General features: G+C 42.3%; 1 protein-coding gene across 2 annotated transcripts in view; it reads left to right on the top strand.

The window, feature by feature from the left end:
- mpp7a (MAGUK p55 scaffold protein 7a) overlaps nt 1-25,203 on the top strand; it is a 127,442-nt gene that overhangs the window by 64,772 nt on the left and 37,467 nt on the right. For both annotated transcript variants that reach the window (XM_029457766.1, XM_029457765.1), the window contains exons 6-11: nt 4,097-4,228; nt 19,064-19,145; nt 19,666-19,751; nt 20,398-20,472; nt 23,709-23,905; nt 24,557-24,621. In XM_029457766.1, coding sequence (XP_029313626.1) covers nt 4,097-4,228; nt 19,064-19,145; nt 19,666-19,751; nt 20,398-20,472; nt 23,709-23,905; nt 24,557-24,621 — 637 coding nt within the window. The remainder of the gene's footprint in view (nt 1-4,096; nt 4,229-19,063; nt 19,146-19,665; nt 19,752-20,397; nt 20,473-23,708; nt 23,906-24,556; nt 24,622-25,203) is intronic.

The raw sequence follows: 25,203 nt of genomic DNA, 5'->3' as shown, positions 1-25,203 counted from the left end.
ACTCTTTAAAACTCCTCTCTCTATTTCTCTTCCTTTCTCTTCCTTGCCTCAAACCTTTCTCTTTTACGATTTGCACATGAAAAAACAACTTTCACCCATATTAGCCCCCCTCAGCAAGACTAATATTGACAGTGATGAAAGTGCCAATTATGATGGCCGGCTGTTTCCGCCGGCGTGTATGGATTTAGGTGTGTGTACATGCTTGCAGAATGTGTTTGACTCGGGGCGGTACGTGCTGAGGTTCAAGGCTTAGGGAGGGTGGGCGTGAGTGTCAGATCCCAGCTGGCCTACAGCAGTGTCTCCGAGGCAGAACGCACACAGCAGGGTCCTTCCCGCCTGGGCAAAGCAGTTACCCTGCACTGATCCACCACCGCCAGTTGAAAAACGAGTGGGCTGGTGACAGGGCCAGGGGGGCTTTAATGAGAGGCCAATGCCAGGAATGTACCACCAGATTTATTTATTTAAGCTCAGTGATCTGTTTTTCTAGTATCCCTATTATGCCTAATGAACACAAACACGTGAACCGAGAAAGGACGGGATGCCTGGAAAACAGGGGTGGCTTCGCTCCCCTTCATCTTCCTTTCCGTCGCTCGCTCTCCTTTCTCCTCGGCTGCAGGGCCTATACAAGGATATAACTCTAGATTTGATTACGCGGCTAATCCACCGACACTGAGGCATAACAAGACCAACTGACTCGTATCAACCCTGGAAGAAAGCTTCCATACAGAGGCCTCTGTGTGTAAAACATTTGTACCTGTGTAGCTGTACTCGTATGTCAACGGTCACCAGCTAGGGCATGTACCATGTGCTATCTATTAGCATACAGCTGTTATTGCTACTTCCTAGAGAGTTTTTACAAGGAATTAGCTTTGACTCTGTTACGGGTTGTTAGGCACGGCCATGGGGGAGAATTTGCCAGTGGGGAGCAATGCCAGATTTAAGGAAGTGCCATCGATGAGAGGACACTCACAGGTCGGGATATTAGGCCTGATGATGGATAGAGTTCAGAGGAAACAACGACTGGCAGGTTAGTGGAGGAAAGGTTGAGGTGAGCCTGAGGAGGAAAAGTGTAGGGTTCTTTTAACTTTGTGACTTTCACTCTGTTTTGTACTATTTATGCATTACTGCAAATTACTTGAATAACAACAAAGTTTCAAATCTAAAACGTATTGTTTGTGTGTTTATCATCAAGTCTATAACATGTCAGAATGTAGGGAACGATACACATTGTAATTTCCCGAAGCCCAAGGTGACATGTTCAACAAACAGTCCATAATCCAAAGTTTTTTAGTTTGCTATGATATAAAACTCGCAAATCGTCATATTACACAAGATGGATCCAGCAAATTTTTCATATTTGAATTATATTTTTTACCTGATTCATGGATAAGTTGAGTTTGAGTTTGAATTTTGTGTCATTTTTTCAGACTCTAAACTCATTCTAGGGACTAACGCTAGACAGCGTCAGCAAAACACTTTTTTTCTGCTTCTCGGACACCAGGCCCACATGGGTGTCCCTGCTGAGGCACTGATTGACGCCTGTGCTGTGACTGACAGTCAAACACCATAAAGAGTGCCACAACACCACATGTATCCAACCTCAAACTCTTCCCTTTTCTCCTGGTTTGCTGTCACGGCACGGGCTGGCTTTCACTCAATGATATTTTCGTAAAACTCGATACAAGGGCAAATTAAATTTGTATTTCTCATACCCCCTGTGGGAGAAAAAACAGAGAAAAAAAAGGTTAAGAAAACAGAAAAAGAGATGGTGGCCACAAAGTCAGGAGTATTCTTCTGTAAATATTTGCCCTGTGATATTTTTATTCAGCTCTGAATGGAGTGCTACTTCCATTCACTGGCTAAAGCTCTGTTATGAAGTCATGTATGTTGAAATGTAGTGCTGAGCCTTTGAATAAAGCCTTAATGATCTTATCACTACATTGTTGAAACCGCAACTCCAGACTCTCCATCCATACCTTGAAATTGTGCTATGAACACAATACATATGTTATATATTGAGCGCAGGTTTGGGATCCCATTCAGTTTGCTTTTATTGTCCTCATCTGCAAACAGTTTTGGTTTCCTACGTTCCAAGAGAATATTTCAATACTATAATGACAGCATCCCCAGACATACAATACAACACAAAGCGTGTGTTTATGTACGGTGCCGATGAAAGCCAGGAACACATTGTTTGGCCTTTTTCTGAGAAACGAACAAACTGATGCCGGGAACATTTTGGGAAAAAATACATGAAAGATGAAACTGAAGAAGAGAAAACAAGAAGAGAGAGATTAATGACATTTGAGAGAATTTTGGATAGGAAGACCAAGACAACAAGAGAAATACAGAGAGGAAGAGTAAAATATGGAATCAAATGTGTGTTCTTCTGGGAAATGGATTCCAATTATTTGTTATTTTGTCTCGTCTGTTGGCTAGTTTATGTTAGATAAAAGTTGAAATTAGACATAAGTCAGGTAGGTTAAAATTAAATTCCAGTTTATTACAATTTGGATATTACTTTTGTTGCTATGTCCATGGCTTCTGTTGGTTGTGATAACATCGTGTTGACCAAGTTAACTGCTCAAATTTGGGAACACAGCAATTTCTGCTACAACAAAGTCAAACAGGAAAAACACAAACAGTCAGACAGGTTGTTAACAACCCAGCAGATGTTTACAACAGACAGTTTTTTTTTCATCATTCCACTTCGTTTACCTATCTAAATAAGTTTTTCTAACCCAGGGCTTTGTTTAAAACTTGCATGATTGTTTGACCGCTAACGTTCCTTGCCCCAATTCCTTTTAGTGATGTTGCCTTGTTCTTAGATCTTAGCAATTCACTTTATAGAATGTAATTGTTTTAATTTTGTGGGGCAATTTATGCCTTTTATTACACATTGGACAGAGATGACAGGAAATTAACAGAGAGAGAGATGGAATAACTTGAAACAAAGCTCCAGGCCGGTTGGCACCCTTCAACCCTAGATCACAGGGGTGCCCCATTAGTAGGCAGATTTTAAGTACAAAAGTAAGAACCAGGTTGTAATAAATCGGAATCCTCCTTTAAGGTTAGCACTACGGGAATAAATGGATGCAAGTCCTCACAAGTGTACAAGACAAACTATGTGTGTGTATTTGTATGTGTGTTGGTCAGCTTGTCTCCCAGTGGATTCTTAGTTACAGAGCTCCAGTTGTGTCTCCTCCTCTCATCTGCTCCCAGTTAGCAACATCTTGAACGCTGTACTGCAGCATGCTCCCATGTCATAAAACACACGGCTCCTCTTCTCACCATATTCTCTCTCTCTCTCTCTCTCTCTCTCTCTCTCTCTCTCTCTCTCTCTCTCTCCTCTCTCTCTCTCTCCTCTCTCTCTCTCTCTCTCTCTCTCTCTCTCTTTTCTTTTGTCTGGCATATGGGGTGGAAGATGTTTTTCTCACTTTTCTCTCCCCTCTCCTCAACCACGGAAAAAGCAGCACGCGTCCAGCTGCATCTTGGTCCGGACATGGAGTCGTTAAATAGTTTGAAAAATGAACGTCTCAATGGCATCATTCTTGTCTGCGTCCCCTCTCTTTTTTATGTCTGCTTGTGAACGTGTGAAATATCTGAGGCGACTGAGAACTTCATTACTTTGAGCTTGCCGCCAAACAACGCTTCTCGAGTGTTGGAAAGCATTGGTTTTTCAAAGCATTTTCCAAGGTTACCCCCCTCCAACACACCCTTTTACACGCGGCCCCTGGTGAGCAGTGGTCCCGGGTGGGAGTTGGTTGTTAATCAGAGAGATGTATAGCGGGAGAGCATGGTCCTAATGGCAATTAACGCATGGAGCTACACGTTCTGGCTCTGACTGCGTTCAAATCCATCACCCAGCACTTGAGGCAGACACCTCAATTCATAATCATCCTCCCTGCAGTCGCTGCATTTTCTCTGTCCTGCTAAAATAAAGAAAGGATAGATGGAACTTCTAATAGCATGTTTTGTTTCATTTTATTTGGCTAATTAGAGCGAGGTAAAGCAAAGGCCTTTATGGTTTGAATGATAACCCTTGCCTCTTGTTTCTTTCCTCCCATCCATCCCCTTTTCCCTCTCCTTCCTCTAGAGCCTCCTGTCGGTTCATGACACTATCGCCCAGAAGAATTACGACCCCGAACTACCTCCGCTGCCTGATGACATTGACGACGATGAGGATTCTGTGAAAATCATTAGACTGGTCAAAAACAAGGAACCTCTCGTAAGTAACTTTGTCAGTCATCTTGAGAAATTAAGTGTTTGATTTGTACATGGTGGTTTTCAGCAGCTCCCAGAAGTTTGAAAGATGGTTTTGGGACAACCATAGGCCGCAACATCCGGATTGAGCCAGTGGATGCTAAAGACCCTTTTTTGCATGTTGACACCAATCAAGGTATAAAAATACTTAAAACAAATGATGTCTCTGACATAAATCCACGCTGCAAGTCAAGCCAATACCATACATGCTTTTGAGGTACTTGCCTGTGGGAATCCAACCCACAACCTTGAAGTTGTAAGCACACCAAAACCGACCACAATTACCCTGCTCTTGGCCATGAGTATTTTCAGCCAGTCTAGGCTCAGTGTCTGCGAACGGCTTCCTTTTTCTATCCTGGTCAGTATTGCTCTCTCATTGTAACATGCTTCTCACGTCCATGCTCTTCTGACATCGTCCTAGACGATAACAACCACCCGTCTCTCTCTCTGCCTCGGGCCCCAACTCTATGGTAGCGACATATTGGCCTGTCTATGTGCATCGTCTGACGGCTGCCATTCCATGCATTCCCCAATGCGGCACATTTGGGAATGGGCTTTTGTAACCCCACCAAACCTAATAGCCACTGGGTTTGGTTGAATCTTTTTATTTTAATTTTTTTTTTAGCTTTGTTGCATGATCATTTTTGTTTTGCCATTGTTGTGATTCTCTTGAATGACCTCAGTGTCCTAGCACATACCTATACGCCCCACTACTCAAGTCCTCAACCTCCATCTGTCATCGAAGCACTTTGTTGTGTGTTGAGGCCCCGCCCAGCTTTGATCTCTGCCGGACGTGTCCTGGACCCGGCCGCCTCTATTTTCACTTTGTGGTTTTCGCCCTGACCACCATCTTGGCTCCAGGCCGGCGCACTTCTCTTACCACACCCTGGGGAAAGGAGAACACACCTAAGCCATTTTTGGGTTGTTGCATGTTTTGTGGAGCTGCTAATGTGGCTTGGAGGAATTCTCGCTCTCCCTCTCGAACACACATTGTCGCGGGTGCTTCCTGCTCCGGCCTCTCCCGAGTCTGATGTTGGATCACATTCCCTGAAACCATAATGTGATTTACACCCGCCCCGGTCAGCTTAATCATCTAGCTGGTGTTATTCCATTACACAACTTGATTCTTTTCTGTCTCAGTGATTTGGCTCCGAAGAACATCTGTAACACACATTTACGATGTGTGATATTGTGTGTTATTGTACAATATTGAAGGTGTTAATTATGTAGACTATTTTTGTAGTAATATAGGGGCTGAGTTTTAATTTATAGGTTAAGGGTGCACGCTGGTTATTGTGTGTTTCAAAGCACCTAAATAGAGAAGGTGCTGTGCCTCCAGGGTTCATTTAGGGGTCAACACTAGGCCAGTTTTATAAATACTCCTCCAATTTAAAAGAGGTTTCATTTAATGTGGCTCTCTAAATGCAATATATCGTCAGTATCACCACAGTATTGTTGCAATGCCTGGTTAGTTTTCTACCAGTAGGCTATATTTAATTAGGTTCACTCCCTACAGGCTTTGATGCACAACAGCCTACACAATTTGATTTATAGCAGGGAATCAAGCCATGATAACTCCCAACCTGCATTTGACATAAATGAAACGGCAATGTTTTTACATTTGCTATTGCAACTACAATAATTACACAGAAGTGAGAACCAAATCAAACTAAAAAGATGACATCTTACACGTTTGAGTAATGGAAAGCAGGTTCCAACCCATTGCTGTGGAGTTATTTCTTTCTTGCAAGTCTTAGCTGCCCTCTCACTGCCCATAGGACCCACAGGGTACAACTGCTGCCCATAATCGCCTGTGGCTATAATTTGGGTCTGAATGTGGTGTTGACAACAGAAGGATTCTTCTGCAGGGCACAGTTTGTCTGTGTATGCATGAAAGAATACTAAAGGGCAGCTATTGTGGTTGGAAGCAATCTCACGAATGTCATGTGTGATGTGTTGAATTTGTACTTGGGGCACCAAAAGAAGGGCAGCTGAGAAGATTAGAACCTGGGAGAGAGACCCTTTCCTGGCCTCTCTTTGGGCAAGTGCTTGGAACATCAGAAAAAGACTTCAATCATTCTAATTCATCCACACACCTTTGGTCAGAACCTATGACTCTTCTCTTGTGATCACTGAAGAATTAATGTGTCCCGAGAGAATACAACTTTCATTTGTCAAAAGGTTCCTATGGGAAAAGAGCTTTAGTAATGTAAACATGCAGGAAAAAGATGAGTTCCTACTATATATTACTATGTAGCTAAAGGCCTTTTCACACCAAATGTATGCTCCGTAATTTCTCAGTTTTCTTCACATTATCCTGAAACATTTGAACTTGAATTCAAACTTTGAATTCCACAGCTTTGATGTATCTCTGTTCTTGTTTTCTTTGCTGCTGACATTTAGCTTCATATAGCTCTCTTTTTCTCCTAATGTCCATATCATAGTGGTTTCTCCACAATCGTTTACCTCCTCCTGCCGCTGAATACAAATATGATTCAGCACTCCAGCAAAGCAGCTCCTTACTCTGTAATGCCACACACAAACCCATAAATGTGCTGACACGTCAAAAGTCTGCACTCCGTGTGAATTGGCCCTAATAGTCCTCATGTTACCTTGTCATTTGTAGAGGTGAAGTTACTATTTTTGTGACCCTCTAATTAGGCAGTACATTTTAAGGTTGTGCATTTACGTCTTGGCCCCTTAACAATTGTCATCATGTACATCTTTAAAGGGAAACTGACCCTAATGAACAGTTAAATCGTACATTAAGGAAACAGTCAGTGGGTCAGATGCTCACAGTGAAGTCACAGCCATTCCACTAACCAATAAAAAACCCTTTAATTGCACAGAGTCCTCGTTCACTGCCGCACCAAATTGATTTGGATGTGCCCTTTAACTCGCAATTTCATATAATCAGCCTGAAATTCTCAAACTTGACATCATAACAACATCCATCTCTTCTTACTTTGCTCTCTTTTCATTTTCTCGTTCACTTTTTCGCTGTCTGCCTTGGTCTCTTTCTACAGTTCTGGTTATTGTGGGGACTGGGCCGTAGTTATCGCGCAGGCCCCTTTCCTTGTGACTCATTCATTAAGTTAATTGTGATTAGTTGAGTGGATAGTATTCAGTAGCTCTGATTAATTGAGATAATTTCTCAGAGCCTGACTTCATGCCACATTTCAGTGAAACTGTAAAAACTCTATCTTCCAGAACAAACTCCCTCTTCTTCTTCTTCCCCCTTTTTTCTGTTGTACTCCCTGCTCTCCCGCTGCTCTCACAAACCGGTGGATTTATTAGCTCAGGTGTCGGGACAATTAAATAATTGGGTTTGGAAAGCGGCATAAACATGTGCGCGCATACAGAAACATCAGCTCAGCCACGTCCTTTTTTATTGAAAGAATGTGTTATTTTGGATAACATTTCTGAACCGTATTGGTGGGGAGCTAAATTTGAGAGCTAAGGGGGTTGCGTCAGTGCGGAGTATGTGGTGGTGTTGCTGATATACTGGTGAAGTTTGCCTCCGGTGATAAAGGGCTTGAGTGCAGACTGACTAATAGGAAAACTCAAAATGTTGGAGGAAGCTAGAATGCACTGGTGTTCCACAACTCATGTCCCCCAGCCAAAAATAAAAAGATAAAGCATCTTGGAGGATCGAGAGAGGCCTAAAACATGAGCTACAAATATGTCCACTTAGTTCACCCAACTGTAATAGTGTTTCATTGTTGTTAATGAAGCCTTAAATCACCACATTTTCTAGATTTAAGTGTCATTTTCTTATTAGTAATGTGGTGTTATGCCATATTTGGACTATTTGTAATCGTAATTGTATGAGTTACTGGCTAAAGAACTTGTTAATGGACATGTGAAGACATTTCCATCAACAAGTTCTTGGAGGAGCTGCAGCATCATTCCAAAGCATTCTGGAAAATCCCAATCCTCTCGTACACAAAATGCGTTAGGTAGCAAAATGAGTTTGAACGCCCACAGAAAAGGGTACACCACAGCTGCTCGGGGTGACCATCGGTATGATGTGAGAACATTTGAGGCTGACAAGCCTGCTGTGGCCGGCTCTGTTCCCCTCATTTGGATGTTCTGGAAGTCCAGTGACGCAGATGTAAATAGCAGACTTGCTTGCCCCGCTGTTCCCCCCGCTGTTCCCCCCTCGTTCGTTTTATACATCACGTGACGACTCGATCAATGTCACTCCTCCCTGTCAGAGTGCCGTTCATTCACTTCTCCCACTCAGTTCATCCGAAGTTGTCCTCCTACTAGCACACTGTCTTTCTCTTTCTCCAAGTCTTTCTTTCTTCAACTTTCCAAGTCATTTTATTTCCTCTGGTTTTGCAATTTGCTATATTGTTTTTCTAACACATTTTATGTGGTGTGGTGATGTAAAGGCATTATTGCTGTTAAGAGGTTACAATTTAATTGTAATGCATTTCACTGTCCTCAAAGTGAGGAGTTGCCATTCTCCGCAGTGTCTATATAAACAGCTGTTGTTCAGGAGTATACATTTTTAGCTGCATCTCTCCACGTTCCTGTTCTGCATTTGTGCAAAATTGTCATCACCGGAGCAAAATTAACACTCTATCCATCCCTTTCTCGCTCACTTCTTCCATCCCAGGTTGTTAGGCATCATTAGCAGCCATAAAACCTCTACTGCCAGGAATGTGACAGGATGGATGTCAGGCTCTATCACTCTCCTTCTTCTCCTCTTTCCCTTTCTCATTGCTCTGTTGTTGCACACACAGGATCGGTTTTCCCATCATGACTGGGTGTCATTGGGTACAACTGAATGGAAACTGGCCCGTGCCATCCAGTTGGCAATGCCAACGGCGTCCTGCCTGGCACCGCCTAGCACCAATCAATACAGATACACCACTACTGGGCCCATCCACCCATCCGCCCCAGCCACTGGATACCAGTGGATCGGCTGGACTTCTCATTATAGACCCACAAATAGTACTAGTGCAACTTCAAAGCAATATAAGTTGCTGCACATACAAATGTAGATGACATGTCCAACATTATTACTGTAAAAGCTCCAACTGCATGAGTGATGTTGGTGGACTTTTCTTAACTTAATAAGAGTTGATAATTGCGAAGAGACAGGAAAGTCTTGCGATCGATTGGGTTTGTGGCGGAGTTAGTTTTCCATGAATGGCAGTCGCAGGAATGAGCTATTGGCAATTTGACATGCCATGCTTTTCTCATCTGCGACAGGCACGCCTCCTCTGACACAATTGGGACGGTCGGATCGTGGCTGCTCGGATTCCATTCGTCTGGAAGCCTTCACAAACACATTCATTCAGATAGTCTAAATACCATCCACATTATTACGTATTTAAACTGTGCTGGTGTGAATGTATACAAACGCAGCTTTACACAATGAATAAAGTTCGAGCATCGCCGAAAACCTTGAAGACGTTCGTGATTGAGACACTTATCAAGGACAGAGACTACATAGATGGGTTTTTTTTAAAGTGACTTTTCTATTGTCTGTTTACATCAAAATGTGGAAAGCAAGGGGGAAAGTAATGACCCTGGCTGGGAATTAATGGAGCAGATGAGATTAGAGCAGACAGCACACATGTTAGTGTTTTACACATAGACCCATGTGCTTTAAAAGCAATACATCTTTCACTTGATGGATTAGGCGGCAGTGTCTTGGGAGCTTTGCAAAAGAAGATGGAGCACCCTACTCTAAAACATGAGGACAAGTGGAGAGCACTGCTGGTGTTGACTGGCTCACTGCAGGGGTGCAAATCGGCGTTTTGAATCAAAAATGGTTAATTTGAAGGATTTGTGTAGATCTGATGAGTTTTTGAATTAGAATTTTCTAATTCACTAGTTGCTCTGGCTCAGCCTTGCTTCCCCTTGTTGCTCTGTTCCCGGCACTTCCAGGCGTGATTTCTTCGGAAAGTGTTGTCGCATTGGGTCTCTCGTTGCCTGTCAGTGTCCCAGCAGATTAGCAGCGTTTTAACCGACTCCCTAACCCCCTTACCCCCATTTCTTTAAGTGCCCTGAACTGCTGTCGCCCTTACATTACTTCTGTAGCAGTAAGATTAGATTAATAGGCAACATTTTTCCTATATCCTCATGCTAAAATCTACTATTTAAAAAATAATGACTTACCGGAGGGCGTTCGTGTTCTTCAATTTGTTTCTCTCTGAAGAGTTTGCACCCCCTGTTTCATGTTGTGGGTATAATGCACTAGGTTCAACGCCCTACTCATTTTCCTGCTATAGTGTTTGTATTATTATAAATGGGTTAATGTGTTTGTTTGTAGTAATGTTCATGTGCTGTGAGTTTTCACCATGTGCTTGTTGTGTTTGTTCATGTGTGAAGACACACGCAGTGTGTGTGTTTACGTAAGTGTGCACATATAAGTAACAGTAATAAAGGTTGAATTATATTATAGTGCATTGTAGTGTATCAAAACCCTAAATGATTAAAGGGTCCCAGCTTCCGAAATTAATTTAGTTTAATATAAATAATGCTCGTAATGACAGCATTTTATTTCATTAAGTTGTTATTACTTGTTCACGATACAGTAATTGGTTGAAATCATAAAAAACCCCGTTTTATTTATTAAGGGGAGTTTTTCCCACAGATACTCCTTTCGGCCACAGAACCCGAGTTGTGTCAAAACCTCAAGCAGGAAAGTAGAAAGACGTTTTGGACAGCACTTCTGACAGCCAAGAGATACTTGCTAAAAGGATGATGTCATTTATAAGTCTTTTATTGTGTTTTAGAGTCCCTGGACACCAGTGAAATGCCGATTTATATATAAAAAAAAGAGATAAAAAGTAACAGGTCGCATGTTGTCCTAATCGTTAAGACACGGTACACCATATGCATGCAAATTATCTGGATTTTATTTATTATTCTGGCTGGAAACCTCTGTTGCACCTTGTCAACCTAATGAAGGCAAACTGCCAAAAAATAGTTTTCTTAATGAAGGAAATAAGGTTCTTTCAACTTTATTTTGAATAGGAGTGTGTTTGTCATTGGAGCGGGTTATACAGATACAATTCTTGATAACACTATATGTAAATATATATATAATAAACAAAATTACATTTAGAATATAACATTAAATCTAAAAAACAATGTGGAAAATTGCTCAAGGCAGACATGTAAAAGCCCCTGTGTTTGTTTGTATTAGTGTGCTTGTACAACACTCAGCCCAGCCGCTGTTACACCACACTTGCAGCCTGTTGAGTTGTGAATGTGAAAATGCGCGGGGCTTCCAAAGCCACATCTGAGGCATTCCCAGATCCTAATCTCCAAGCCCTCTTAAATAAAATGTCTTCCTCCCATCATGTGTAATCATAAACGTGTACACACACACCCCAGCACTCCTGCTCTTTTCCGCTCGGCCTTCTGAGAGTCAGAGAGCCTCGGCGGCTGAATGCGGGCATTGTTGGCCGTCAGGGGTGCTCCTCAGCGGCCCTGCTTCCCAGCCCACTTTGGAAATGAGAAGTGACATGTGAAAGTGCTGTTTTCTTTACCAGGGATAACGACAGGGGAAAACACTAAACAATCCCAGTGCAGAGATAGACCTCTCTCTGTGACACAACTGTCTCTTTGTATGCGCTCATACAGCTCATGCAGCGCTCTCAGACAAGACACACAGTACATAATGACTAAATATCTGGCACTGTCCGGCTGGTAGCAAAGAGACGGCTATTCCACTCAGTCTACATGGTGAGTCATGCGGACAGTATGGAAAGAAATACACACATTTGGTGAGATTGCCCCACAGATTCACACACCCAAATGCACCGGCACCTGTCTGAAGTACTGAGGTGGGCTGCTAAGTGTGTTTTCATAGCAACTTGGTAATGACTTGCGCTAACATTAAGATTTAAAGAGGCAGAGGAGGAAAAGGAAAAGAGGGGGTGGAGGAAGACAAATGAAGGTAAGCCGTTCCGTCACAGGGCCCTCTGCATAACATTACCTGGCAGCTTCTCCTGGAATCTCTCCTCCTCACCATAATTATCATAATAATGACCTGCAATTTTCCTTTTTCTCAGTATACTTGTTAATTACGACTGGGAGGTCAGGACCGGGGTTAAGGAAATAAAAAGGGAAACCAGAACCTGATTTAGTGCGAGAGGGAGTCTAGGAATGAAGAGAGGAAAGGTAGAGTGGGCGGGAGTAGCTTTTATTAGTTGCAATCACAAATGATAATGATTAATGATTAATAAAACAGGTGGAAAGTCATGCACCAGGACACCCAGAGGGGATTGGCCGGCTCTGTTGCGTCAGCTCGAAAAATCATTCGACATAAAACCTCACGTAACTTTTCACTGCTCTCCCTCTTTGCAACAATAATATAGATTTTCATCTGGGCTCCTGCTAATTCTTTACAGCGCTGTATTAATCTTTATAGGCGGCCATAACACTCAACTGATTTTCTGATCATGACCAAATCCAGTAATATTACATGATTTTACTCCTTCTGAGCAGCACTGGGGTCTGTGGCGTTTGAGGGAACTATGTAAGAACTCGTAAATATGCAGTACTCGGTGTGTGGAGCGGTCATGTGTGGGGGGCTCTATGCCATCTCAGTGAGGTAAGATGAAATGACACACTCCAACACCAGATATGATTGGAGGTAATTGTATTTTAATGTCTAGGAGGCCCATTCCCACTATGTATTTTGGTTTTTCCATGGTCGACATCTGGTGTGAAGAACGCCAGCATGTGTTTCCACTACGCTTGTATTTATACCTCTAAACATAGCAGTCAACACAGCAGTCGGCAGGAGTTTATTGTCGCTGCTACACTTTTGCTGTTAAGTGACATCATGTCAAAACACGTCGGCCTCTCTGCCCGGGCCACTCGCGTTTGTTTTCTCTTGTCGCTCTCAATTTGGAGGGAGAAATAATGTTTGTCAAATGCCACAGTGTTCGGTTCGGTTCACGGGCCGTTGTTTTGAGTGGTCGTTACGGGCCGAGGGCCGTGTGTTTGAAATGGAGCACCGTGCTTGTTTTCCCTGGCGGGTTAGGAACTGTGGAGTGGCTTTGGTTGTGGCCACGTCAAGGTAAAGAGATCCTCGGATCCTTCTTTTCCACTGTGGCACTTACCAGACAGGCCACACATAGCCTGCCCTAGACCCCGAGACGTGTGATGAGCCAGGCCAAGACAACTAGCCAGCCCTCTCGTCATCCATACAACCAGAGTACAAGCCAGCCAGCTTCCATCATGTCATCCAGCCATCCATCCATTCCATCAGCCAGAGGGCACTCTAATTGCCCCATAAAGACGTAGCTTGCCAGAAACCCATTGTGGCCAATCCCAGCAAAGCTAACATGATGACACATCCAACATTAAGCTTGTCTTACTCCTCCTCTTATCTGCTGAAGTTTCATGGCACTACTGTGCGCTGACAGTTCCCTGGACAACCTTGCCTCCATTCCATTCGCTCTAATAAACACACTCTCATACATGAGGGGATCCAAATTTCAGTCCCTATTCTCTCCTTTTTTTTCTGCATTGTATGAGGTGTGAGCCATTTGTCATCACATACTTAATGCGCCTGCCATGTCTGCATGTGTGCTCTAGTGCACGCTCTGGGAGGGGCGATGGCTTGATACGGACAAGCGTCGCTCCAGTTCTCCTCATCACACAGCAGAGACTAAGCCGTTGCGTTTTGGCCGGCCCAACAATAACAATCAGAGGCATTTATGTGTTAGAAATGGAGGAATAGAGCTGGGAGCAGCGGCTGCATATGGAGCTGATCACGTTAGGAGTGGAGGCTTCGGATCGTCTTACTGATGACTAATTGACCACAGCTCAGAGGCCCTCCTCAGTCCACGATGACCCCCCTCTCATCTCTATTTTTGACTCTGTGTTTCTGTGCCTTCTGCCGTTCGAGACTTGCTCTATTACTATTTTTATACTCCTCTGTGTGCAAGCACTGCAGCGATGGTTGACAACAGAAACAACCTCACCATCTTGTGCGCACACCGTGCTATCTTTTTTCCCTGCAAATATAGCAGTTGAGCCACTTGATGGTTAAGTGGCGCCTTGTCTCTAATTGCTCACATAGCGTAGCCCATTCATCAGGCTTAGTGACTGTCCAGCATCAATCATCCAGTCTTTTGAGGTTTCTCTCGGCCCAGTTTGGCCTCACTTCAGGTAGAAGCTCTCATAGAAACACACACGCAGACACGCTTGCGTGCACACAAAAACACACCTACACATGCTGTCACTCATGCGTGTACGTGCTTTGACAGACGTAGACATTCCCCTTCTGACTTCCTGCACTGTTTCCAAGTGCAAGGAAAAGTCTGAAATGGCTTCCATGTGCCAGTAGGCGTTGAAGGCTCAGTGTAAACCCAGCCATCAGTTTGTTCTAATGCTTAGCTGCTACACCAGGAAGCCCATCTAGGTGCTCGAGGGTCTTTACCTACCTTGTTTCTTCCTTATGTATGTCCCCCCCACACGCACACGCACACCATGCAGCTTATTTAGCTTCTAGCCTGACTGTTTATGTATTTGTTTAACAGAGCAGGGACTCCTCATTAGTGGCCATGCATGGCTGAATGCTGATGATAGCACCCATAGGGTATCAAGGCACATGGGGAGGTGATGCTGAGTTCAGGATGTTGGATTTGCCCTCCTCGTTCCAGCTGCCTCTCACTGCTTCCAATTCGTCAGGCCTCCAGGAGAGGCGGATGTACCCCAGGAGGATTGAGAGACTGAAAGCTGACTGTAGATTGTAATGAGGTGGAGGGGGAAGTGTGGTGCTTTTGAAATAATCAAGGATCAGGAAAAATTTGGGAATGGCGAAAGAAAAACCTGAACATGTGAGGTGTGATTATTAACAGTTTTTTTTATTTGGTTCGATTTGATCCTCGTCTACTTTTTGCCGTCTTATACCTACTACCTGCAGATATTGAGGGCCAGATTGCCTCCATGGAGTTGGACTGACTTCTGCTTTTTCTCACACCTGTTTGCTTTTATACTGAACAAGGACTTTCCTTTCTTTTTCTGTTTCTACTTTTTGTCTTGCTCTTTTGTTTTCCATCTCAAGATTGTACCTTGCTAAGTTGAATCTAAATGTCTATGTGAATTTATGCAACGAAAGTAAGCTTTATATTTTGACATTGGACAGCTCGGCATGATAGATATTTTCAAATGTATAGGTGAAAAAATATTGTAGTATATGTAATACAAGGGTAAAGGACTTGGATTAGATGGATTAGTTCCAGTGAGAATCTCTCTCCCAACAATGGCAGTATTGTAGAGTTTTCTATCTCATTGTTCATTGCTTACTTTCTATCTTCATTTTTTTCTTCTTCTTATTCCTTCACACACACTTACTCTCAACTCCTACCCCCACTGTCCCCTCCTTCGCTTTCAACTTGTCAGTCCAGACTCTCCTCTGGTCTTCCACTTACCCTCGGGTCTGGCTCGCTCGTGTTGCCACTGGAGCGTTTTGGCTTCTCTCAGCTTTTCTTATCGAACAGAACTCATTTGGCTACCGTACCAGGGCTGAGTTCAGACTGGGGCTGGCCAGATTATGGAGGGAGGCTCCCCCTCCCTTCATAAATCTCCTACTCCCTTGCTGCTGCCGTGGCCTGCCTGTGTAGGCCCATCACGTTGAAGGGCAGTGGGTCAGATAAGAATCGCGAAGAATAAAGGCTTTAAAATAACTGCAGCCTAAAATAACTCCTTGTAGAGAGTCAGCGAGGTGTAAGAGGAAAATGAGCACGGGCAAATATGTCCACTGACTGAGTTAGTTTCTCAGCTGGTGTAAAATATATATATATATATATATATATATATATATATATATATATATATATATATATATATATATATATATATATATATATATATATATATTATATATATATATATAATATATATATATATATAATATATATATATATATATATATAGCTTATATATTAGCTATATATATATATATATATATATATATATAATTATAAATAATATATATATTATTATATATATATATATATATATATATTATAGCTATTATATATATATATATATTAATATATATTAGCTATATATATATATATATATAGCTATATATATATATATATATATATATATATATATAGCTATATATATATATATATAGCTATATATATATATATATATATATATATATAGCTATATATATATATAGCTATATATATATATATATAGCTATATATATATATATAGCTATATATATATATATAGCTATATATATATAGCTATATATATATATATATAGCTATATATATATATATAGCTATATATAGCTATATATATATATAGCTATATATATATATATATATAGCTATATATATATATAGCTATATATATATATAGCTATATATATATATAGCTATATATATATAGCTATATATATATATATATATATATATATATATATATATATATATATATATATATATATATATATATATATATATAGCTATATATATATATATATATAGCACTTTGAGTTTTGTTTACACAAATGAAAAGTGCGCTTACAAATAAAATGTATTATTATTATATAGAACATAAAGCATGGTGGTTTGAAAGGGGATAAAATGGCTTCCCGGAGATCTGGGTTCACGACCCCATCCTTTCGTGTTTGCATGCTAAATGTGCTTCTCTATAATCACCATTGCCACTTGCAATAGAAGTCGTAAAAGTGGCGTTTCTAAATGGCATCAGCCTTTCAACATATGATTCAAGCCATATGTGTCAAAACACGATTTATATCTATGCACCATATGTGAGCAGATTCCATAGATAGGCATAGACATGTGGTGTAGAGCACGTCTGTGGAGTTTATGCAGACAGCCTATTGCCGTTACAAACTCTGAATCCAAGGCTCTCTCTCTGCTGTTTAGTTAGCCTTTAGACTGCCACCAGCCACCAGGGAACCCAGGGGACACAATAAAAACATCCATCATACCACTGGCCATCAGCCAGCTCCAAAAAAAGAATCAGAAAGCAAAGTTAATGACCACATGTCTAAATACTCCTGTGAGATTTCCTGCAGACTCCCCATCTCACCCTGTTGTCTGTCACAGTCCGTCTCTTTCCCTGCAGCGCTCTATTCTTTCAGACACACAAACACAAAAGGCCTCTCTGTCTGTCTGTAGGCCATTGCATCACAGACGGCTGCTTTAAGTCACACTGAGGGGTTAAATGTGACCCTGACACCGGGGTCTGACAGTGCCTTCCCCTCTCACTGACCTGCTCCACTGATTTCTCTCCTACTGCAACCTCTCGGGTTTCTTTAATCAGTCCCATTATTCTATTAGGTCCTCTGTGCAGACCCTACCACTGTCTTATACTGATGTCCTTGAGGAAACCATTATCTAGGAGGAAAACCATTAGGTGTGAATAGGTTGTGAAAACAACCAAGATGACATGCTAATGGCATTGGTGAAGTGGCACAAACCAGAGGCTCCTTTAGCCTTTGAGGATCTGTTTTCTTTTAATATCTCCTCCTGTGCTTCCCATCGATGGTAGTAGCCAGAACTACTTTGGGCCTGTCGGAGGAAGGCAAACAGGAAAGTGACACAAACCGGAGTGGCGCGACATATGGCGAGCTTTCGTTGCACTCCAGCGGTCCACCTGGGAGGCAATGGATTAGGACAGCTGAAATAAAGCACAGCTGTTGAGCGGGGTGAGGAAGACTTGGAGCCGGTTCCTTTTTCTTTTCTTTTTTGCAACAGAAATAAAAACAATCTTTGGGGATGATGGGAATAGCAGCTAGGGAAGGGTGGAAGGATGAGTTGCAGCCCCGACAAACTATGTGTCGACTAGACGGCGCATTTGTCTGGTTCAGGTCGTCAGGCCCAAGTGAGGATGACGCCACACGATAGGTTGCAGTTTGCTATCCTATTCCATCCTAAATCCCAGCCAGGCTGGTGCCTAGATGGTGTTTGTGGGAGGGCTGTGACATGTTGGCACCCATTAAACCTATTGTTTTATTGAAAAGGGAAGAGGCTATTTGGGTTTACTGGTAAATGCATCAATGCTGAACACTGTCATTTCAAATAAGGAAGTTGAAACACTATCCTCTTCTCGGTGCGTCTTTCTGGCTGAGCACCAAGCCCATAAAAGAAGAGACGAGGAAGGCTTGAGCAACTGTTTGTGTGTGTATGTGTGTGTCTTATAAATTAGCTGTGTCATACCTCCTTGGCTCAACCCTCTCAGTCCAGGCCATTGATGCCTTCAGCAGTGATTCAGATGATCAGTAACAAACGGTCTACCCATCCTGTTAGATTGTTCAATGTGAAATTGCATTGTTTCTTTGAAGAAATGAATGCCAAATGTAATTTTAAAGATGCTATTAAGTTTATTATTGATTTAAACCTTTTAGTTTTTCTCCCATCTACTGATCATTGGTTGACACCTTAAAATGGTTTACACTGTGTTGTGTCCCACCCCAACAACCAGTTTCAAAAGCATTTATATCATTGCAATGAAGTGGAGGTGGAAGTGGAAGAAACCACAGGCGAAAACAAATATGAAATGCACCTGAAAAGTCTATCCCCCAAAATAAGACACCATAGATTTGTCGTTTAAAATAATTTATTTCCTGGAAAAGTAATCCCACGGTAAATCATCCATTTTGGTAGTAATGAGCATCCTGTATACAGTTTATGTCCTTGAATTTCTATACCTCTTACTATCATATTGGGTCATCATCATGTGACATTTGAACAATGCGACTTTAAGCAGAATGGAAATACAGTGCACTTCATCCAATGTTTCACTATTCTCTGTGATCGCTTTGCAGGGAGCAACGATAAGGCGTGATGATCACACAGGAGCCATCCTGGTGGCTCGGATAATGAGAGGAGGGGCAGCCGACAGAAGCGGTCAGTATTTCCTCTTTTTCACTCACGTGGGTTTGACTACATTTGTAAGTAAATCTGTATTGTTAAAGGGATTCATACTACAGCAGGATTACGTCCAACGTGCAACAAAGAAGGGATGTATTCAGGAATTATCTTTGTTCCTGAATCCATCAGTATTGTGCCATAAATGGCCCTTTCCTATTTAGTTAATATGAACATGATCGACAAGTATACTGCGATGCGCTGCTTGTTGTCCACATGGTTTCTGTTTGATTTTCTGTTCATTGTGTCCAGTCGGATTTTCAGCTCTGCAACAGTGAAGCCAAAGGCACATTTCCACATGTGTCGACAATGATGTTTTGATTCTTTTCCAATCTCAAATGCCACCACGACGATAAACAGTAATCTGGTGTAATGTACACATCCTCGGGCTTTGTGAGCACTGGACTTTTTACACAGTAGCTCACTTATATTAAGACATGAGAATAATGGAATATCAGAGCGATTGTAGATATATAAATGTTGTGTTTGTGTGTGGCAGGACTGATTCATGTTGGAGATGAACTGAGGGAGGTCAATGGAATCCCTGTGGATGACAAGAAGCCAGAGGAAATTATTCGTATTCTGGTATGGCTCATCTGCCCCGTCTGTGTGTGGGTTTTTGTGTGTGTGCGCTGTCCTAGGGTTTCTCTCGTGTTTCAGCTCCGGTCCCTTGGCGAAAATAACATTCCTTGTTTGTGATGGTAAAAACCTCCCCTAACTCACTCAAGACCACGTGCCTCCCATTGCAGTGCTGAACACCACATTGCTGGCCTTTCTCTGCAAGTGTTTCCCGGCCTTTAGACCACATGCATCCAGCCACACGGTCCCCCTGGATGAGATTGATGCTTAGTAGTTCCTACAAGCAGGCTCCGCCACATGCCTCAAACTAGCTCCGCTGTTGGCCTGAGCTCTGCCAGGGGGGACAACTGAAGAGGAAAGAGAGTCTCTTAAACTCCGGAGGCCTACACAGACAGACACAAAGGCCTCCGGAGCTGATGATAGCTTTCAACACTCCTCCTCTTATCCCCACACACACTCTCTCCCTGCCAAGCAGAGTCATCCAATCCTAATAACCCTTCCATTGTTGAAAAATCAAACAGTACTATGCATTATATGACTTTCATTGAATAAGGTGCTTTGTGAGATATTTACAAGACAGATGACTGATGTTTCCACGTACTCTAGTTGTACCTAAGCTGGTGTATCTATCTTGTCTTTTTCTAATATTCAGGCCCAGTCGCAAGGAGCCATTACATTCAAAGTTGTCCCCGCCATCAAGGACGAGGTGCCAAGCAAGGAGCAAAAGGTAAGGCGTTAACATTATGTTTATTGAGTTAAAGAACAGGGAGAGCTTCTCTGCTCCAGCATGATACCTTTTTGTTGGAATCAGGACATTGTTTTTGAGCCACAGTGAGGAAATGATATATGGACAAGTGAAGAGGAGTGCTGTAAAATGGTAATGTATTTGTCGGACTAGGGCAGGTTATTGAAATGTATCAATACTAATGCAGAAAACACTTAATGAGTTTCGGCACCAATGCAAATGTTGGTTTCCTTCCTTTAAGGAATCGAAACATGTTTTTCTTCAAAACCCTGTTTTTAGTGTCAAATGCATTCATATACAGACTCACTGCCCCACCCTACTAGTTCTATCTTTCCTCCAGACTGTCTACAGTAGATGCCTTTTAGCCATGTTAATATCTAAATAATACATCTGTCAGCCATCCAAAACATACAGTGTAGTTTCTAACTTTCATCTTAAACTGTACACTGGCCAAGAAATGGCTTAAATCGTGCAATCCAAAGTGTCTTGTTTTTTAACTGGTAGCCCTTAGTTCAGGGGTCGGCAACCTGCGGCTCAGGAGCCACATGCGGCTCTTTAACCCCTCTGCAGTGGCTCCCTGAAGCTTTGACAAAAAAAACCATGGAAGTAAATAACATTATTTTTATGTATTCTTGTACAGTGGAAAATCTTTCAAACGGAACAGCTCTTATCTTGGAGTTCAAGGTGATATTGTGACACTGAAATACATTTAATTAAATATTTACATTTCGTCCACTAAAATATGCGTCACATTCTCCTGCGTTTACGGGCGCGGCGCCTTTCCCTGCAGGTGGCTTATCTTGAGTTTCTAACTCTGTAAGCTAACAATGGATACAACTAAAAAAAGAAAAGTCTCGGAGGAAAAAAGAGAGTTTAATTCTGTGTGGACAGATACATTTGCTTTTACTGCCAACGATGCTGGTTTACCTGTCTGCTTGATATGTGGCGAGAAATTAGCTAACAACACAAAATGTAATGTCGAAAGACATTTCAAGAACAGACATATTATTTCAAGAAATGGATGAAATCTTCAAACTCATCTACTGCTGCTAGTTTTGTGGCCACTCAGGAGATAGTACGGCGTGGAAAGCCATTCACAGATGGAGAATACATGAAAGAAGCATTCTTAAAAATATCAGAACATCTATCTTCGGACTTCAAAAACAAAGATGAAATTGTTCAGAAAATTTGAGATATGTCTCTCTCTACAAAGACCGTCAAGGATAGAGCCATTAAAATGGCAACAGCAAACAGCAAATTGAAGACATCAATTCAGCTGAAGCACATTCAATCGCCTGTGATGAGTCAAGTGATGTAAATGATATTGAACAGACAGCGCTGTTATGCAGGTATGTGAACTGTGATGTGGTGCAGGAAGAAATCATTTAATTGATACCACTAAAAGAGTTTGGTGTTATCCTAATAACAATTAAAAATAACAATACAATCTCAACAGTTTCCTTTGTATTTCTATAATTTCATAAATGCAACAAATATAGTATAACTATATATACAACTTAAGCTGTGTTATGAAATATGTGTTGCTGCTCCAGACACATTTCATTTGGTGGAAAAGGTGGCAAAATGGCTCTTTTGATAGTAAAGGTTGCCGACCCCTGCCTTAGTTGAACTGCTAGTGTGGCTTCAGCAGATGTAGTAGAGGCAGTAGAAAGTGACAGAATAGGGGCTGTGAATTGGTGGAGCGAAGGATGTAAATTTAAACGGTGTAACACTGTAGTAATAGAATAATGATTGTAACAACCACTTGCTATCTGGAGGCACAATGTTGTCTGAACACATGTAGATGTACAAGAACTTTACGACTTTTTCAAGAAAGAGCACAATTCATCTTTTCAGACATTCCATGCCAGCTAAAGTTACATTTCTTTTGGTGCCAAAAAACTACTGTCTACTGCAACCAGTAGACAGTAGCTTGTAGCCATCCATTTTGAGGGCGATTTACCCATCACTCTAACCAGCATGCCATCATTCTCACCCACTGGGATGTTGATACACCACTTCTCAAATAGCAAATCTATCAGTGGAAGACAGAGGCTGGATCCACTCCATGGTTTTGAGCTCCAGGGTCGAAGGCGGTTTATCATTATTCACAACGCAGCCCACCCTGCATGTGTAACAGAGTTGTACAGTACAGGGTTGGCCACTTACATCCTTTGTCATCGTGTAATATTTGAAACTGTCAGGCCGTCTGAATTACAGTCCGCCGGTGCCAAACACTCAGCCACTCCTTCATGAAAATAGCCTGTGCTCTTACATCAGGTAGTGGAGATGCATCATAGGGCAGCTAAGTGGCTGAACATCTACAGGCCAAATAAACTAAGCCAATGAAGAAGGAGAAGATGTTAGTGTGTAGATGTACGAGCGTATTCTGCTGGACAGTTTAGCAGCCAAAGCGTCTGTTATGACCCAAACAAAACATCTCTGTCTGAAAGATAATTTTACTACATGGCACAAAGCACTCTTTAAATCAATAGGACATCACAAATTGTAATCTTTCCCTCGCTTTCTCACAGACATACACACTTTCCTTCCCTTTCTTTTCTATTTCCACTTGTACTGAAGTGTCTTAGGAGTGATAACTCATTATGACAGAACTCAATTTGGACAAAAGACGCAGCAAGGTGCTTTAGGTTCCAGCTTGACGCCCACAACGGGGAAAAGATGTCGTAGATTTTTCCACTATAAGGTCCAACCCTCTTTGTTGTTGATGAGTTGCGTCCACCCCTGCACCCAAAGCAAATCACACCAACTCCTTAAGGAAAGAAAACAACTTTTTTTTCTGCATCGGTTTGTTCCTGTGGAAAGATAACTGATATTAGTTTGTGTTTAGAATTAGAGCATGTAAGCGCGTGGAACAAAGCACTTCCAACTGGAGCCTCTGACTAAGTAGATGTTAAGTCTCGCCACGCTTGAAAGATGGTGACAGGGCTTAGTCCATCCTAAGTGTTGATGGAACCACATGGGGAAACTAACTTGGCCAGCAATTGAAGGTTTCAACTTCTGATTGCAATGACCTTTCTAGAATAATCCCCCTGAGCGTTGGTGAAGCACCTTCTGTGTTTGCCGTGATGGATTTCCTTTAGCGTTCACACTCAACGCAATGGAGGGAAAGATCATTTACAATGAACCGTTGCTTTTTCCTGTTGTGCCCTCAATCCAGCTCTTTGTTTTCTTCCCCCTCCCCTCTTCTGCTTCAGGTGTTTGTGAAGGCACTCTTTGACTACAACCCAAAAGAGGACAAAGCCATCCCATGTAAGGAGGCTGGACTGGCGTTCAAGAAGGGCGCCATCCTTCAGATCATGAGTCAAGATGATGCAACGTGGTGGCAGGCCAAACATGAGGGGGAAGCCAATCCACGTGCCGGCTTAATCCCATCCAAACAGTTCCAGGAGCGGTAAGAAACAACCTCAGCTAGATCAACATGTCTTGTCTACCGTTGCCTCTTAACAAGCCTGGCCCAACTGTCTTTACCGCTGTCACAAACACACAAGTTTCACCCTCTTACTCTTTCACTCCCCCCTTTTTCTGTTTAATTTTTTCTTGCTTCACTCTGCCAAAATAGTCTGGATTTCCGCACAATGTCTGGCCCAAAATGAGTAATGACAGAAAATGATAGTGCTGGTACTGATCCACTTTGGATGGCAAGTGGATGGAAAATCGCACATCAGTGTGCGATCGGACGGCCGCACTTGATGTGCAACACAGAGCTCAGGAGGCTGGGGCAGTTTCTTGGCACTGTCTAAGAGCATCAAAAGGAGCGGGGGGGGAAACACTCACAAAGAGGGAGGGAGGATAGCAAAAGAAGAGAGAGAACATTCACAAACATTTAACCCTGCAGTTTTGACACCAGCAAGTGTGTTTCTCCTTTACCCCCTCACTCCTTCATCTCCCTGCTTTGCTTTCACCAGTCTCAGCTGACTGAATGAACCTGGTGGATATTGTAGCATAGCAGGGAGCGTTTATTATTCCCTATGCGGTCATGAAAACTGATGGTTTTATTGTGCCTTCTTCCTCTCTTTCTTTATCCTCCTCTCTCTTCTTCCAGGAGATTTGCACTACGGCGACCTGTTGCGACTCTCCTGCCCCAGAAGACTTCTAGCCGGCGATCATGTAAGCATATATCAACTGCTGTAATATGCCCTAAGAATTCAGAATGTGACCGCAACAGGTGGGTGGGTTTAGGAGAGGTGATGCAGAGGAAGGGATAGTAACTACCAAACTGTGAAAGTTAGGGATGTTACTCAGGACTCATCTCTGCACTCTGAGGCCTCTGCTGAGACCTTCAGTACAGTTGTACTGTTCACGCCTGTCATCAGAGTAAGTGTTGTGTCTGGATTTACCTTCCGTCTTATTTTCCTGTCTGTTTCACTCTCCAGTGTCTTGCCAGACTCTCCTTCCTCTTTCCCCCTTCTGCCTCTCCATGTGTTGATGTGGTCCAAGTCATGCAAGAGCTTTAATGCAAAGAAGTAGTAGGTCTGCCCTCTGGAAAATCTCTCAGAGCCTTTACACCTTCCAGCCAAAACACCAGACAACATACCCATCCAGCTCACCTTTCCACATCTCAAAGTGCCTAATGACGGATTAATGACCCGATGCTAGACCTACAGATGTGATAGAAGCACATTAACATACCCTATTTATTAAGAAACCTGTACAGTGACCCCAACCCTGGACAGTCAGTGCAGGTATGTT

The sequence above is a fragment of the Cottoperca gobio genome, chromosome 20 (assembly GCF_900634415.1).
Source record: "Cottoperca gobio chromosome 20, fCotGob3.1, whole genome shotgun sequence".
In the NCBI taxonomy this organism is placed as follows: Eukaryota; Metazoa; Chordata; class Actinopteri; order Perciformes; family Bovichtidae; genus Cottoperca; species Cottoperca gobio.
The sequence above is the reverse complement of the archived record's forward strand: the minus strand, read 5'-3'. Positions and strand labels throughout refer to the sequence as shown.